This window comes from Mustela nivalis, assembly GCF_964662115.1.
Source record: "Mustela nivalis genome assembly, chromosome: 3".
Classification (NCBI taxonomy): Eukaryota; Metazoa; Chordata; class Mammalia; order Carnivora; family Mustelidae; genus Mustela; species Mustela nivalis.
The window spans coordinates 108947927-108963600 of NC_139022.1; the positions used below are offsets into that span (position 1 = coordinate 108947927).

The 15674-nt window shown below is 37.5% G+C and overlaps 1 protein-coding gene and 1 long non-coding RNA gene across 5 annotated transcripts in view; one reads left to right on the plus strand and one right to left on the minus strand.

Annotated features, from left to right (window-relative positions):
• SAR1B (secretion associated Ras related GTPase 1B) overlaps positions 1-13830 on the plus strand; it is a 32390-nt gene extending 18560 nt beyond the window's left edge. For all 3 annotated transcript variants that reach the window (XM_082725788.1, XM_082725789.1, XM_082725790.1), the window contains 4 exons: positions 3593-3658; positions 5552-5655; positions 6819-6950; positions 8495-13830. In XM_082725788.1, the coding sequence (XP_082581914.1) occupies positions 3593-3658; positions 5552-5655; positions 6819-6950; positions 8495-8611 (419 nt within the window). In that variant the 3' untranslated portion in view covers positions 8612-13830. The remainder of the gene's footprint in view (positions 1-3592; positions 3659-5551; positions 5656-6818; positions 6951-8494) is intronic.
• The window catches only part of LOC309862188, a 29247-nt gene that overhangs the window by 9495 nt on the left and 4078 nt on the right, over positions 1-15674 (minus strand). The window lies entirely within an intron of this gene.

Genomic DNA, 15674 nt, shown 5'->3' on the forward strand with positions numbered 1-15674 from the left:
AATTTCTTTCAAGTTTTAAAACTGTACTTCTAATCATTATTCAGTGGACAGATTATAGTCTTATACTTTGCTAGTGACATTTGTTAACCAGTCAGTTCTCTACTCTGAGAAACCTCAACAAAGTATGTTATAAAGACCATAGAATTATTACAAAAAACAGGGCACATACAGATACATTTATAGAAAGTTTTAGAACAATTTGAAAAACAATTTAGAAAATTTGAAAAACAATTTACTTTTTTTTTTTTTTCATTTTTTTTAAGGTTTTATTTATTTATTTTGACAGAGATCACAAGTAAGCAGAGAAGCAGGCAGAGAGAGGGGAAGGGAAGCAGGCTTCCCGCTGAGCAGAAAGCCCAGTGTGGGGCTCGATCTCAGGACCCTGTGATCATGTCCTGAGCCACTCGGTGCCTCTAATTTTATTTTTTTAAACAACTAGTTCAAAAACAAGCTAATCACAGATTAATTATGAAATAATGAGGGTAGATTTAAATAATCAGCATAAAATTGAGCACTGGACCAGAAAGTAGATAATAATATGATAGTTATTTAATTCAGTAAATATACAAAGAAAAAGGAAGGAGAATAACAAAAAGTACTATTTTATCAATAAAACTCTTAGTTGGAAAAGGAAGATTTCATAAAACTGATACATCTTTTTTTATATTAGGATAAGAGTGGAGCTTGGCAAATAAGATTCTGATACAAGAACAATACTATTAAAGAAAAAATGATAATTGTGAAATTGAGTATATAAATTGCATACAATTTATAAATTGTATGCAATTTATATACTCAAGAGACTATAGAGTGGTGTGGTATTATATTAGGTGTAAGTCAGTTAAAAAAATTTTTTTAAAGATTTTAAGTAACCTGTACACCCAACATGGGGCTTCAGTGTGTAACCCTGAGAACAAGAGTTGCATGCTCTATGAAGTGAGCTGGCCAGGCACCCCCATTTTTATATTTTTGATGTTGCTCTCCTTTATTCATCAGATACTTATTGACACCTACTTTATGTCACACATTGTTCAAAGTATGAGGAGTGAAAGCAGTGGCAGAAAACAGTTGCCATCTCAACTTTCCTGCCGTTCTTGTTCATTTTATCTCAACATTTTCCATTAATCAAGAACATATGAGATAAAGGTAATATGTATCTACCCTATGATCTGACAGTTCCTGTGCTAAGTATTTATTAAGAAGAAATGAAAATATATATTTGCCAAAATCCTTGTATAAGAATGCTTATACCAGCTTTCTTTGTTATAGCCCCAAACTGGAAACAGCACAGATACCCATCCCCACCAAAAGAATAAATGATGAAATTCTATTCAATAAGAAATAGGGATAACTGTTTATATACAGTATATATTATGATGCTTGGAAGAAGATGATCACAAAAGCTACATACTGTATGGTGTCATTTATATGAAATTCTAGAACAGGCGCAACAAACCTGTGATGATAGAATTCAGATTACTCCTGGGAGTGGACAGTGAGTGGGAAAGGGCAAACTCCCTGGGATATTAAAAGTTTTCTGTGTCTTACTCAAGCTGGGACATTTTATAAAGTAGGGAGTATATTAGCATATTAGGGATTGTAACCATAAAGGTAATTTCCCAAGTAAATATAATCCAAGCATTATATTTACCTTATGGGAAGGAACACACTTTGAACACGAATTGTATTGGTTTATTCAGTTGGGAGGCGACATAAAGAATTTTTAATAAAATACTCTGGGGCCTCAGCAATATAATGGATAGTTAAAATTATACTGAACATTTCATTATAATTATAGGGGACTTCTGCTTTTGCTCTGGGGCAGTAAGAGCATCTGGAATTATCCCACTGTAAGCAGCTAGAAAACTGGACAAACGTATATACTACAACTGTTTTCAGAACTGGACAATATCTAACACAGGACTATGATTCCTGAGAGAAGGAAAACAAACCTTTCTTTATTCAAGTTTTACCACAGAGATAATCTTCAGACCGTGGTGCAGGGAGAAGAAATCCAAACATAACCCAGTATCCTTGCTGAGTTGAGACAGAGACTGAGGTGACGAGAATTTGCTTGGCATAATACCAGAGAGGAAGGAGCTCTGCAGACAAAGAACTGCAGAAAGGTTCATGGCTAAATACCAATCCATGTGCATAGGGTAAAACTCCCCTTGGCCAATCAAAAAACAATTTCTGGAGAAAGAATAATTGTAGCAGAGCTGTTAATCAAGTAATTCTCAGAGTTCACATGCGCCCAGGAATCATTCATATTCCCACCAACCGCAAAGGAGAGACCTGGCATTCACTAGAGACTCCATAAGGTCCATACCTTAGTAATGGGGCAGAAGTACCGGTAAAGTAAAGACAACTATAACCTAACAAAACTTAAAAACTGATCTGCAAGCAGTATAACTGTCTGCCAGCACAAAGTCCACCTCACTTCAAAGGAATACAGTGAAATCCAGCATCGAGTAAAAAATGACTAGACATGCAAAGAAGCAATCAAGTGTGACCCAAAACCAGGAGAAAAATCAATCAGTAGTGATAGAGCCAGAAGTGACTAAGATCATGGAATTAGTAGATGAGGATGCCAAAAGAGCTGTGATGAATGTGCTCACAGACTGAAGGAAAACATGAAAAGAATGAGGAAAGAAATGGAAGATACAAGACACAACCAAGTGGAAACGTCTACAAATGAAAAAAATAACAGTAACTGAAGTGAAATTTTCACTCCATAGGATTAACAACAAATTAATGCCAGTACTGCAGAAGCAAGGACCAGTGAACTTAAGTCAACAATATAGAAAGTGTATAAAATGAAGCACAGAGAAAAGTGAAATGAACAGATACTCAGTGACTTGCGGGAAAATATGAAGCAGTCTAGGGCATCTGGGTGGCTCAGTGGGTTAAAGCCTCTGCCTTTGGCTCAGGTCATGATCCCAGGGTCCTGGGATCGAGCCATGTTTCAGGCTCTCTGCTCAGCAGGGGGCCTGCTTCCCTCTTTCTCTCTGCCTGCCTCTCTGCCTACTTGTGATCTCTGTCCATCAAGTAGATGAATAAAATCTTAAAACAAAAACAAAAACAAAGCAGTCTAGCCAACCTATACTTGAAGTCCTAGGAGAGGAAGGGAGGGAGGGAGCAGAAAAAAATTTGAAGACATAGCAAAAATTTTTATTGCAACCGTGTTTATCATTAAAGACTGTCGTCACTTGGTAATATGACAGCCATGAGAGAAAATATCCCTGGTATCATCTAAGATGAATTATAGAAAAAATTATTAGGTTGGAGCAGTTACTTGAATTCACAACAAATAATTATCTGAATAGTTAATATTTTCAGCAGGAGAAAGAGAGAAGGAAAAAAATGTTGGATTTGTGGAGGTTAGTGAATACTAGAATATTATCATGACTTGCGTTATGTTGTCAGTATAAATTGAAGTATATCTAATTATAACAAATTCTTGTATTAGTGCCTAAATGTTTGATTTGAACTAATTTGCAATCAAACATTAAGTAGCAATATATACCATGAATGGATATCTGATTTTCTTGTTGTAAGAATAATATGATTTTCTTACCATATTGTTATTTAGCTTCAGAAGAACTAACCATTGCTGGCATGACCTTTACAACTTTTGATTTGGGTGGACATGTGCAAGGTAAGATTCTATTACTCTTATAGTTGCTCGGTTTTATTTTAATAAAAATGTGGCCATTAGTTTCCAGTTCATGAAATCTTGTTCTGTTAAGGAAGGCAGAGTACACTTAAAATTTAAGAATTGTTACCACGAGATAAGCTTTTTTTAAAAAAATTTATTTATTTATTTGACAGACAGAGATCACAAATAGGCAGAGAGGCAGGCAGAGAGAGAGGAGGAAGCAGGTTCCCCGCTGAGCAGAGAGCCTGACGTGGGGCTCGATCCCAGAACCCTGAGACCATGACCCCAGCTAAGGGCAGAGGCTTAACCCACTGAGCCACCCAGGCGTCCCACCACAAGATAAGTTTTAAACCAAAGTGATTTTCATGATACTCCTGGTCAGTTTAAGTCTTAATTGCTTTTGGTATAAAGCATGTAACCTAAATTTAGCCTCTGTCCTCTGCTCCAATCCACATTTCACCGATTGTCATAATCATGTTATGATGTTACTGCTCTGTATTAAAAACTTTCAATGGCTGACCTACAAAATGGAAGCCAAACTTGTTGACCTGGCATTTGGGATCTCTATAATCTGATCCCAGTTTTTATTTATTTATCTATTTATTTATTTATTTATTTTTAAAGATTTTATTTATTTATTTGACAGAGAGAAATCACAAGTAGATGGAAAGGCAGGCAGAGAGAGAGGGGGAAGCAGGCTCCCTGCTGAGCAGAGAGCCCGATGTGGGACTCGATCCCAGGACCCTGAGATCACGACCCGAGCCGAAGGCAGCGGCTCAACCCACTGAGCCACCCAGGCACCCCCAGTTTATTTTTTGAGTCTTTATTTTCCCCTGTTCCCTTTTCTATTCTCTGTTCTCCAACCAAACAAAACCCTCTCGGTGTTCTTCCTCTCTGGGCTTTTGCTCATGCCATCCCCATCTGCACACAAGTAACCCACCTTCAGGGCCCAGCGTAAGTGTGGCTACCTCCCATTTTCACCTGGGAATGCTCTTAATTATATTTCCATGGTGCTTAGTACATTTGTGTAAATGTCTACAAGTTTGGAAAAGGCTCTGTTATCTCCTCTACTAAACTTTCAGGAACTAAAGTGTATTTCATATGTCCCCCAAAAGACATGACAGTACCCAGCACATGGTAATTCATAAATAGTGAATATTACAAAGTTGGTGGGCATTCTAAAGTTCCTGTGACAAATAGTTGAAAAGATTTTGGTGGTTGTGGCTAGTGAATGCACATTTGAGACATTATAATTATTTGAAATATATATGAAATACTCCAGAATACAATGGTTAGAGAGAATTGGAACCTAATGGAGTCTGAGACTTAATTTGTGTTGTTTTTAAGATAAAAACTGAAGTCAGTTGCTTACCCCTAACGCACCCCTAGAACTTCTCTAAAAATAATGTCATAGAAAAATTACCCTAAAGGTTTTGTTGACTTCAGTTAATTTCTGTTATAACAGTTTGTTTTATTATTTTAACTTAACAAATCTGTACCCATTAATTTCCTTCTTTCACTGACTCCGAATTTATCAGTGGCAAAATAACTGCTAAACTTGAAATGTCAGAAAATGAATATTGCATATAAATTTTAAAAATAGTGGCAGTTATCCAGTGAACTTAATATGCATCATTGTCCATTGGTAGCAAATAATAATTCCACTTCTAACTTGGGAGAACTGGAGTAGAGTAAAATATTTGACTTGCTTATATCAAGGAAAGCCTTCCTTGGTCCTCTGGAAAAATTTGGTGATCCTGGGTTAAAGATGAATTTAAATATATAGTGAAGTGGTAGCAGCTAAGGGATAAGGTTTCTTGTTGGACTCTTCCATCAAACCATGTGCTAGGTTTGACCGGCAAATAAAATCTAACTCCTGATTGTTTTTGTTAGCTCGAAGAGTGTGGAAAAACTACCTTCCTGCTATCAATGGCATTGTATTTCTGGTGGATTGTGCAGACCATGAAAGGCTGTTAGAATCAAAAGAAGAACTTGATGTAAGTTAACTAAAACTAAACGTAGCTGAATCACTCTGGTAAGGTTGAAGAAATAGGTTGGAGATCTGAGTATCAGAGTACAGCTTTTCTGTAGTCTCTGATACAACTCCTGGCAATTTATGGAGCTCAGTGGTTAACTCTGCTTAGAACACAGCGACAGTAGCTTCGAGTAATTGTAGCTTTTGAGGACATACTAGCACAGACCTTCTTCCTGAAGACCTAAGCTCACTCTGTGCAGTGTACCTTTGTAGTATATTTCATGTCTACGGCATACCTGGAGTGCCTTGGTCTTGAGTCCCTGGTCATCCTAGATGCCGTTTTCTTCAGGAGTTGGCCGGAACCTGGAAATGGTGTAACATGCTATCTTAGTCACCACTTCTACGAGTGAGTGGAGGCATGTGTAGGCACTGCTCTTTCCCCCTCTCCCAGGTCAGATGCTTCATAAAGTGGCTCAGGATCAGCCAGGAAGGCCAGGGCTTGATCTGGGACCACAGAGGAAGCAGTGATTTGACCTGACTGTGCCTCTGCCCAGAGCAGGCAAAAGTGTTCATGTGGCAAAGTCCAGGTAGGTTCTGTGGTCATGGAACAGGGTCAGGGATTTCCTGACTACCTACTTTGTGCCAGGCATGTGTATATTATATCATTTAATTCCCAAATCAACTCCATAAGGTAGGTGCTACTCTTCCAAATTCTCTTTGAGCTTCACTGAGGCTTATTTGTTCAAGATCTCACAATTCATAAGCAGTAGAACTAGAATTGAAACCAGGTCTGCTAGCTTCAAGGTGTTTGTTTTAGAGTCCCTTAGTGATTCACAGAGCGAGAAGCAGAGTTGAGCGTTTACACAAGGAGCTTACAGTTTCTTTGAGCTCGCTTTTTTGTGTGTCTTTAAGGTTATTTTTTTGTTTGTTTTTAACTCCTCTCTCTACCCAGCTTGGAGCTAAAACTCACAAGGCTTAGATTAAGAATTGCAGGTTCTACTGACTGAGCCAGCCAAGCACCCCTGATCTTACTTTCAAATGTACAAAAAGTTTGTCAATGGAATTTGGCAGAACTGACATGCTATGGTAGAGAATGAGTCCTTGTTACTCATTGGTATCTTGTCATAAGGAGCTCTTCAGATAGTTTCATATCAACATCTTATCTTTCATTTTGTCTTGTTTCAGTCACTAATGACAGATGAAACCATTGCTAATGTGCCTATACTGATTCTTGGGAATAAGATTGACAGACCTGAAGCCATCAGTGAAGAGAGGTTACGAGAGATGTTTGGTTTATATGGTCAGACAACAGGAAAGGTAAATAAAAGTGTTTTCTTTTTTTGTTGACTAGTGTGAATATTTCATTTGACAGTGTAAAGGTCTTTCAGTTCAGTGTCTTATTTATTTTTATCTTCTGAAATAGTTTAATTCCAATATTAGCACTAACAGTAATCATGGTGATTAGTCCAACTGGCAGTCTGCCTTTTTTTTTTTTTTTTTTTTGAGGTATAACTAATATGTAATGTTAGTTTTAACTATACAACAAAATGTCTTTTTAAATTACTGCTGTCCAACTACATATGCCCATTATTATTATTTTTTCATAAAAACTCATTTGTACATTTGGGTCTTTAAATGTCTTTATGTGTTTTCTTTCTACCACTGAATGAAACCTTTTCTTGGGGATAACAAGAATGTCAAAACTCATGCTTGTGGGAAACCAAATGAAATCTTTCAAAGTTTTATTTGTCATAGATTTTCAGAATTAGCCCCCAAATAATATACTTAAATGTTTAAGCATTCCAATAGTGTATTTAGACCCTGAGTTCATCAGAGATAAAAATAAAACGTAAATTTGAACACAGGAGTGTTGGGGGATTTTTTGAACATAATACTTTTTTTTTTTAAAGATTTTATTTATTTATCAGAGAGAGGTGGGGGGAGAGAGCGAGCACAGGCAGACAGAATGGCAGGCAGAGGCAGAGGGAGAAGCAGGCTCCCTGCCGAGCAAGGAGCCCGATGTGGGACTCGATCCCAGGACGTGGGGACCATGACCTAAGCCGAAGGCAGCTGCTCAACCAACTGAGCCACCCAGGTGTCCCGAACACAATACTTTTTTTAAAAGATTTTATTTATAGGAGAGAAGGAGAGTGAGCATAAGGGGGTGGGGGAGGGAGAGGGAGAAGCAGACTCCCTGCTGAGCAGGGAGCCCCATGCTGGGCTGAATCCCAGGACTCTGGAAATCATGACCTGAGCGGAAGGCAGATGCTTAATCAACTGAGCCATCTAGGCGCCCTGAACATAATACTTTATAATAAACTTCAAAATGTGTTATTTTTGCAGTCAATTTTTACAGTCAATTTGTATGAGGGAGAGATGTTGGTATAGAAAAATCTCAGAATATACAAACAAAATTTTCTTGGTTTATATGTATTTCTTTCAGAGTAGAGAAATACTGCACTGTTTTTAAGGAGACTCTGGTGTTAGGGTAGACTTTAGTCTGTTTTTGGTGTCTTCTTTTCAGTAAGTCAACTCCCCAGTTTTAGGAAATGCCTTGTTTAGTCATAAACCTACTCAGAAAGGTTTGTCTTTAATATTAGTGAAGCCGGCTTGGGTAACTTAAATTTTTCCAAGTCAAAGACTGTTTTCATTTTTATGTGCCTCACAAACTCCCCTCTTTCCCACTGAGTGAGAGGAGGAGATTTCTTGTGTGTCTAAGGCACTTGTCTGCCCAACACCCGAGGCTTAAGCACAGTCACCCTTTGTTCTGAGATGTAGAAGCTGCAATTCAGCTGTTAAGTGGAGCTTTTATTTCATAAAGAGGTCATCCATCATAATATAATGTCTGTCTTCCCTTCTAGGGCAATGTATCTCTGAAGGAACTGAATGCCCGACCCTTAGAAGTTTTCATGTGCAGCGTGCTCAAAAGGCAAGGTTACGGAGAAGGTTTCCGTTGGATGGCACAGTACATTGATTAACAACCACTTGCATCGGTTCCAGGTCTCATCATTCAGGCCTACTCAGAGATTTGATCCACTCAACATGCATAACTTGAATTCAATAGACTTCTGTTGGTTAGAAAACAGATTTTTTAGATTATTAATATTATATCAACTTAATTTGAGTGCAAATTGAAAACTGATTCAAGTTTGAGTATCACAATGTTAGCTTTCTAATTCCATAAAATAGTTTATACAGTTTATAATCTGACATTATCCCCAGTGCCATTTATAAAGAACAACTTTCCAGCAGTACATTTGAAGCACTTTTTAACAACGTGAAGCTACGAATACAAACCATGTTTAAAAGCTCATCATGTTAAATTTTTATGTACTATTTTGGAACTAGTTTTTAAATTTTAGATTATATGTCCACCTATCTTAAGTGTACAGTTAATAATTAGGTTATTGATGATTGCATGATGCCTTACAGTTTTCAATAATATTTTTTCTTATGCAAACGTCATGCAATAAAACATATCCTGATTTTTGGCATCTTTGTTGGGCAGGTGTTTCATTTTAATGTGTCTTATCTAGCTAGTATGCTCTGACGTTTTTAGTATTTAATAACATACGTATGAGGGGGTTGTGGGGCAGGGAGATCACTTCAGAATTTTTAGGATAATGTGTAAGTCTCTAGAAGCTTTTGCATTTACCAGAAGACACACTGTGTTTGGTTCCATTTTACACATTTCTCTCTGCATCGCGTGTATTTGTCACAGTAATGCTACCATGATTAATGCTGATGGGATCCACCTTCTAGTTTCTGTGGGATCGGTCTTTTGAAGAAAAGCACATCTGGTACAACACAGGGTTAATTGGGGGTTTGATAGGCCTATAGCTCCATTCCAGTTGTCTGATTCTGAAGTGTTCCAACTTACCGGTGCCCTGTTTGGTCATTTGTGCCTTTTCACCAAAAGTAGTGACGGGCACCAGTGTCCCCACATTTAGAGGTACTCCCCACTCCCTTTTAAATAATGATGCAACAGGTAGCACAGCACCTTGTGCGTAGCTTCATTGTAGAGGCCTGTATGTGTGAGGAGAAAGGAAGCCTATTCTGCTGTCTGAGCTGCGTGGGGATTCTGGTCCTGTCCTATAGCTCTTTTGCATTGTTTGGCATATTTTATTTCTCATTAGAAATCAATGAATGCTTGTGTTCGATTTTCTTTTTTCTTAATTGCTGTCAGCTCTTACTTTATATTTATAGCACAAAGTCTTTTGTTTTTACAAGTAATGCCTGCTGTGTGATAGCATCTGCAAGCCTCACTGATAGATTAATGTTTTAGGTAGCTTTTAAAGCACTTTAATTTTCTAAGAAATTGAGTAATTCTTTTCCGTGAGGTTCTGAGATTCCTATAATTACTAAAATAAGCTGAAAGATAAGTGCCAAATATGTATTTTTAAAGACTCAAGAGAGTTAGTTCTCTCTTGGTTATAAACCAGGATTTTATAGTATATTTAACTAGTTCCATTGAGAATAAATTGCTCCATTCCATCAAGAATAATTTTAATATCAGAATTAGTGTTTTCTTTAGCTTTTTTCCAAATCAGTTACTCTAGTTCTATCATTAATAATGGAACATCTGAGACAGATTAAGGATTAAGGGATATGACTGGAAGGAATCACCAGTTAGCTAAATCAACAAGGTCATTTCAGCATGACCTCTGGTTTTAGTAATATGGCTCTTCTGTTTCACTTTAACCTTTCTTTCAAATGAAAATAGAGCTTCTTCCCTGCTTAGAATCATCACTAGCGTCATGGGAAAAGGAGGAGATGACATATCAACCTGTTGGTTTATTTTGCCACATTTAATTCAAGTACTCACTCTTAGGGGCACCTGACTGGCTTATTTTATGGAGCATGTGACTCGACCTTGGGGTTGTGAGTTCAAGCCCCACACTAGATGTAAAGATTACTTAAATGAATGAAAAATAAATCAAGTACTTCTAATATCCTGACTAAACAGAACTAGGCCTTATTAAAAGTAACTGTCTCTTGTTGGTATCTATCTTGAGCACCTACAAGGACATTGCATTTTCTTCAAGTATTTCCTTATATTGTGATATTGTGAAATCAATTACTTGTGTCATAAATTGGTATAAAGGAAAAAACCCTCCTAATTTCTCTGAAGTGGAGAAATGCTTTCTGGTACAAAATATATCATTCCAGAATTCTCATTCTAGTTCTGACACTGGGATCATAGAATTAAAGTCAGTTGTGGACCACAACTAAATTGTGGCTATTTTCCCAATGATGAGAGATTCTTACGGCATGAATGTTCAGAAATGAAGCTGCACATAGCAGCAAGTGGCTTTCATCCCAGCTCTGGGGAGATGGGCCCGAGTCATTCGGCTTACCATCTCACTCTTCCAGCTCCTCTGAACACATCCATTGAGTCACTGCTCCCCTTCAAGAGAAGCATATTAAGAGAATTGCAAGAAAAAGTAAAAGCACATGGGGAAGACATTTACTCTCTACATGCTTGTGCAAGTATGTGCGCCTGTTCAGTATTTTGGGGTAAATTGTAGCATTGGGGACATAGATTAATTTTGTACCTTTTACCATAAGTTGTGAAAATGTATACAAGATTGGATTCCATATAAATCAGGCACTGCTCAAAACATACATTAAAATCTTTAGTCTACAGCTCTAAAAAACAATATCTCAGCCTGCATTTCTCATTTTAATGAAACCCTTAACCTCACACCTCTTTCAAGGATTGCTGTTAATTATATTTTCGGGTAACTTTTTAAACTGATTCCAGTTTGTCTATAGCTCAGTGAATTTTTAAAATGGAGAGAAGAGCATAGCATTTTTTAAAATTGGGGCAAGACATTTTCTGAAATATATGAAAAAAATTCTTCACCATTGGCTTGGTTGACCCAGTATCTTTGAATGCCAAAGATGTATGAATCCAGATACTGCCTGCATAGATGTCAATTTTAGTTTTGTGTGCTTATATGCATATACACATTTACTGTGGTTTACAATGTTTTTTTTTTCCTGAGTTTTGAACCAGCTCACACGTCTTCCTAGTGCTTTCCAGCACATAAACTTGCAAAATAATTAAAATAAGGTAATAGCTATAATAATACTGTTTCTTGCCTTCTGCAAAATGATTTGATCAGTCACATTCAAAACACATCATTTTCACAAGTTCGATCATTAAAAACAGTGTAATTCTAGCTGACATGATTTGAGAGTTGTAAGAGAAAGGTTTACATGTTGTGAAACTGTATTGGTTGTGACTCACTGTGGCATTTCAGTTTTGATAGTTATGTGATTCAAGTTTGCAAAGATTTATTGCCAAATTTTCACTAGACTACAATGAGAAGAGCTAATATGAAGGGAATGCTCTCAAAATATCTTGTGTTCATTTTACTTAGAATATATTGTTTGAATCAATTTAAACCTATATAAAAGTTGGTGAAGGTTCCAAAATTTTCCAAGAAAGCATGAAAAAAATAGAGATGAGCACAAAAAAATTCCTTAATGCAAAATTAATGATGAATTAAAGGTTTTCTATGAACCTTTACTAATTTTTGCTATAAATCTAAGCGTTCAGAAAACGGTGTATCTTCAATGAAGGTCTAAATTCTCAAAACTATATGGTATGCTTCTGATGGCTTCCATCACTGGTCTTTTGAAATGCAAATCAGTGCTTTTTAAGCCCCCATCCCCCCAGAAAGGAAGGAAAGAACAGGTCTTAGATTATGGGACTCTGTCTCTGTGCAAAGTAATTGGGATTTTGTTAAAACCATGTGTCTACTCTTGGTCCCTAGAAACATCCCTCCCTCACACTCCCACACCACACCTGGATAAAAAGTATGAAGTGGGGCATCCCGGTGGCACAGTGGGTTAAGTGACTGCCTTTGGCTCAGTTTATGATCCTGGAGTCCCAGGATGGAGTCCCACATTGGGCTCCCTGCTCAGCAGGGAGTCTGCTTCTCCTGCTGACTTGTCTTCTCTCATGCTCTCTCTCTCATTCTTTCTAATAAATAACTAAGAAAAATATTAAAAAAAAAAAAGTATGAAGGGAATCTACAGAGTCACTGAAGAGTCATATTGAAGATGTAGCTCTGAACCAACAAATTTTTGTTCTCATAATTTAGAACATTAAGTAATTAATGCATTTAATACCACTGACTGATTGTTCAGGGATTTGACTACAGTTTTTAAAAGAATCAAAAATAATCACACTAAGCAAATTTATCCACAGTAGACCTTATGGAGCGCCTGGGTGGCTCAGTCAAGTGTCTGCCTTCTGCTCAGGTCCTGATCCCAGGGTCCTGGGATAGAGACCTGTATTGGGCTCCCTGCTCAGTGGGAAGCCTGCTTCTGCTTCTCCCTATCCCACTCCCACTCCCCCCTGCCTGTGTTCCATTTCTTGCTGTGTCTCTCTCTGTCAAATAAGTAAATAAAATCTTTTAAAAAATAAAAAAGTAAACTTTGTTTCAGGAGCATCCTTGCCCCAAATAGATTTTAGGGCAGAAATGGAAAAGCCTTTTGAGTGATTTCACGCCAAGTTATTTTTGGAAAAGCTTCACTGGAGTGGATGAATTATTCTTTAAATAAGGGAGGGAGAATTTGAATTAATTTCAATTTTAAATATTTTGGGGGAAAGGGGGTGATAGTTCTACAGCTTTTGACATACAAGTGGTCTTTGGAATTGTTTTCTTTATCAAGTGTAAAGATTCACATCAGAATGACCAACTTCACATGGGTTTCTCTGTTCCCTGGTGCCACTCCTAACCTGAACTCATCATCATACAGTTGCCATACTGAGGTGAGAGCACTCAGGGTGAATGTAGTCACGTTACTTTGAAAGTGATCAAAGTGTTTTCTGTAGTGAGGACTTCAGTATTTGACTGAATTATAGAGTATGTTGAATGGTAAGTCAGTCAGTTCTTTTTATCACTAACCTTGTTTGCACTTTTGTATACCACTGCTTGCACTAGCATCTCAGTGTGGATTTTAACAATGGTTTCACAGTGTATACAGATTGTTAAGCATAATTTATATGAAGATGTTTCTGTTTACCTTTATGTATTTTATAAAGAACAGCTATGATTGATGGTTAAATGTTCTTGAATTGAATTGTGTTTGTATGTTATTTTGATTTTGTTTTATTATTCACCCCCTATGAATTTGAGTGTCAGGAATAGAAAAATAAAACGCTAACATGGTCTTTGAAAAACTCTAGTGTCAAGTTCTGTCTTTATCATCCAACTTTAATTTTCATTTTGCTCACTGGAAATTTCTTGGACTTTGAAATTATGAATAGAACTTTCCCTTTGTACAAAGATTCTTAAGAAACTTTGCTTAAGTATCAAGGCCTACCTTGCCTGAAAACAAGGGCAAACTGAAGTCGAACTGACACAATATTCACTCTGCTGAAATGTAAAAAATAAAGCAACCAGTGGTTTTATCTATATCAAAGTTCTCTAGCGTTAGTATGCATCAGAATCTCCTGGGAAGATTTTATTTTATCTGTTTATTTTTTAATGTAAACTCTTTGCCCAATGTGGGGATCTAACTCACAACTCCTGAGATCAAGAGTCCCATACTCAACTGACTGAGCCAGCCAGGCACCCCTCCTGAGAAGATCTTTTTGAAAAGCACAAAAGAAAAAAATCCAACCAAAGGTGGTGATTCAGTAGATCTGGAGTGGGGGTGGAGGGCAGGAATCTGGATCATTCACAAGCTTCTCAGGTTTTTCTGATACCAGAGTACATGAATTTTTTCATTTAGCAGGAACAGAGATGTAACAATACTAAATACTAATAACACTAAACGATTACTGGTTCATCAGTGAAGAAAAACATTAATCATTTTGGTAAGGATTATTGAGTTACTTTTGAGACTTAAACATTTCCTACCTTTAACATTTCCCACAAAAATGGACAGAAGGACAACAACCTTTGGGCTAGCTCTTTTAACATAAGCAATCACGATTCTATTACAGTTGTGTCCATCAAATAGATCTACCTCTGGACTCAAATTATTTGTTGAGTTGAAACTAACAGGAAGATAGAGTGCAATGAAAGGACAAATAATGAGAAATAATGTCCAGTTTAGCCCATTTTCTTGAATTTAGCTATATCTTTTTTTTTTTTTTAAGATTTTATTTATTTGAAAGGGAGAGAGAATGAGAGAGAGAGAGAAAGCACGAGAGGGGGAAGAGGTCAGAGGGAGAAGCAGACTTCCCGCCAAGCGGGGAGCCCGATGTGGGACTCAATCCCAGGACTCCAAGACCATGACCAGGGTGGAAGGCAGTCACTTAACCAAATGAACCACCCAGGCTGTATCTTTTTTCAAAGGTACAAGTAATGCAATGGTCAGAGACCTCTGCAGAATGTGAAAGACACCTTGCTCGGAATAGGGAACTTCCTAAAAAACAACATAAATGTAAATGAAGCCCTTTGGGTGGTGGCCACTCTCCTTATTGAAAGGCAAGACACTGAGGCACCTGGGTGGCTCAGTGGATTAAATAAAGCCTCTGCCTTCTGCTCAGGTCATGATCCCAGGGTCCTGGGATAGAGCCCTGCATCGGGCTCTCTGCTCAGCAGGGAGCCTGCTTCCTCCTCTCTGCCTGCCTCTCTGCCTACTTGTGATCTCTGTCATCAAATAAATAAATAAAATCTTTAAAAACACACACACACACACAAAAAAAAACCAGAAAGGTAAGACACTGCTTAAAAACTTGTTAACTATAAAGTCCTAAAACAAAACGAAGGTCCTAAAAAAAGGCCTTGTTTCTGTGGCATCCCTTATACAGGGTTCAGCTAGGGATGCAGTTCACTGACAAAAGTCAGGACCTCTATTTACAAAGCCTCTTAACCTTGATTTATTTAAAAGTTAGACATTAAAGGGGTTCCTAGGTGGCTTAGTCAGAAGAGCATGCAACTCTAGATCTTGGGGGTCGTGAATTCAAGCCTCATGTTGGGTAGACATTACTTAGATAAACTTAAATAAATAAATAAATATTAGGGGTGCCTGGGTGGCTCAGTCAGGTAAACATCTTACTTCCGCTCAAGTCAT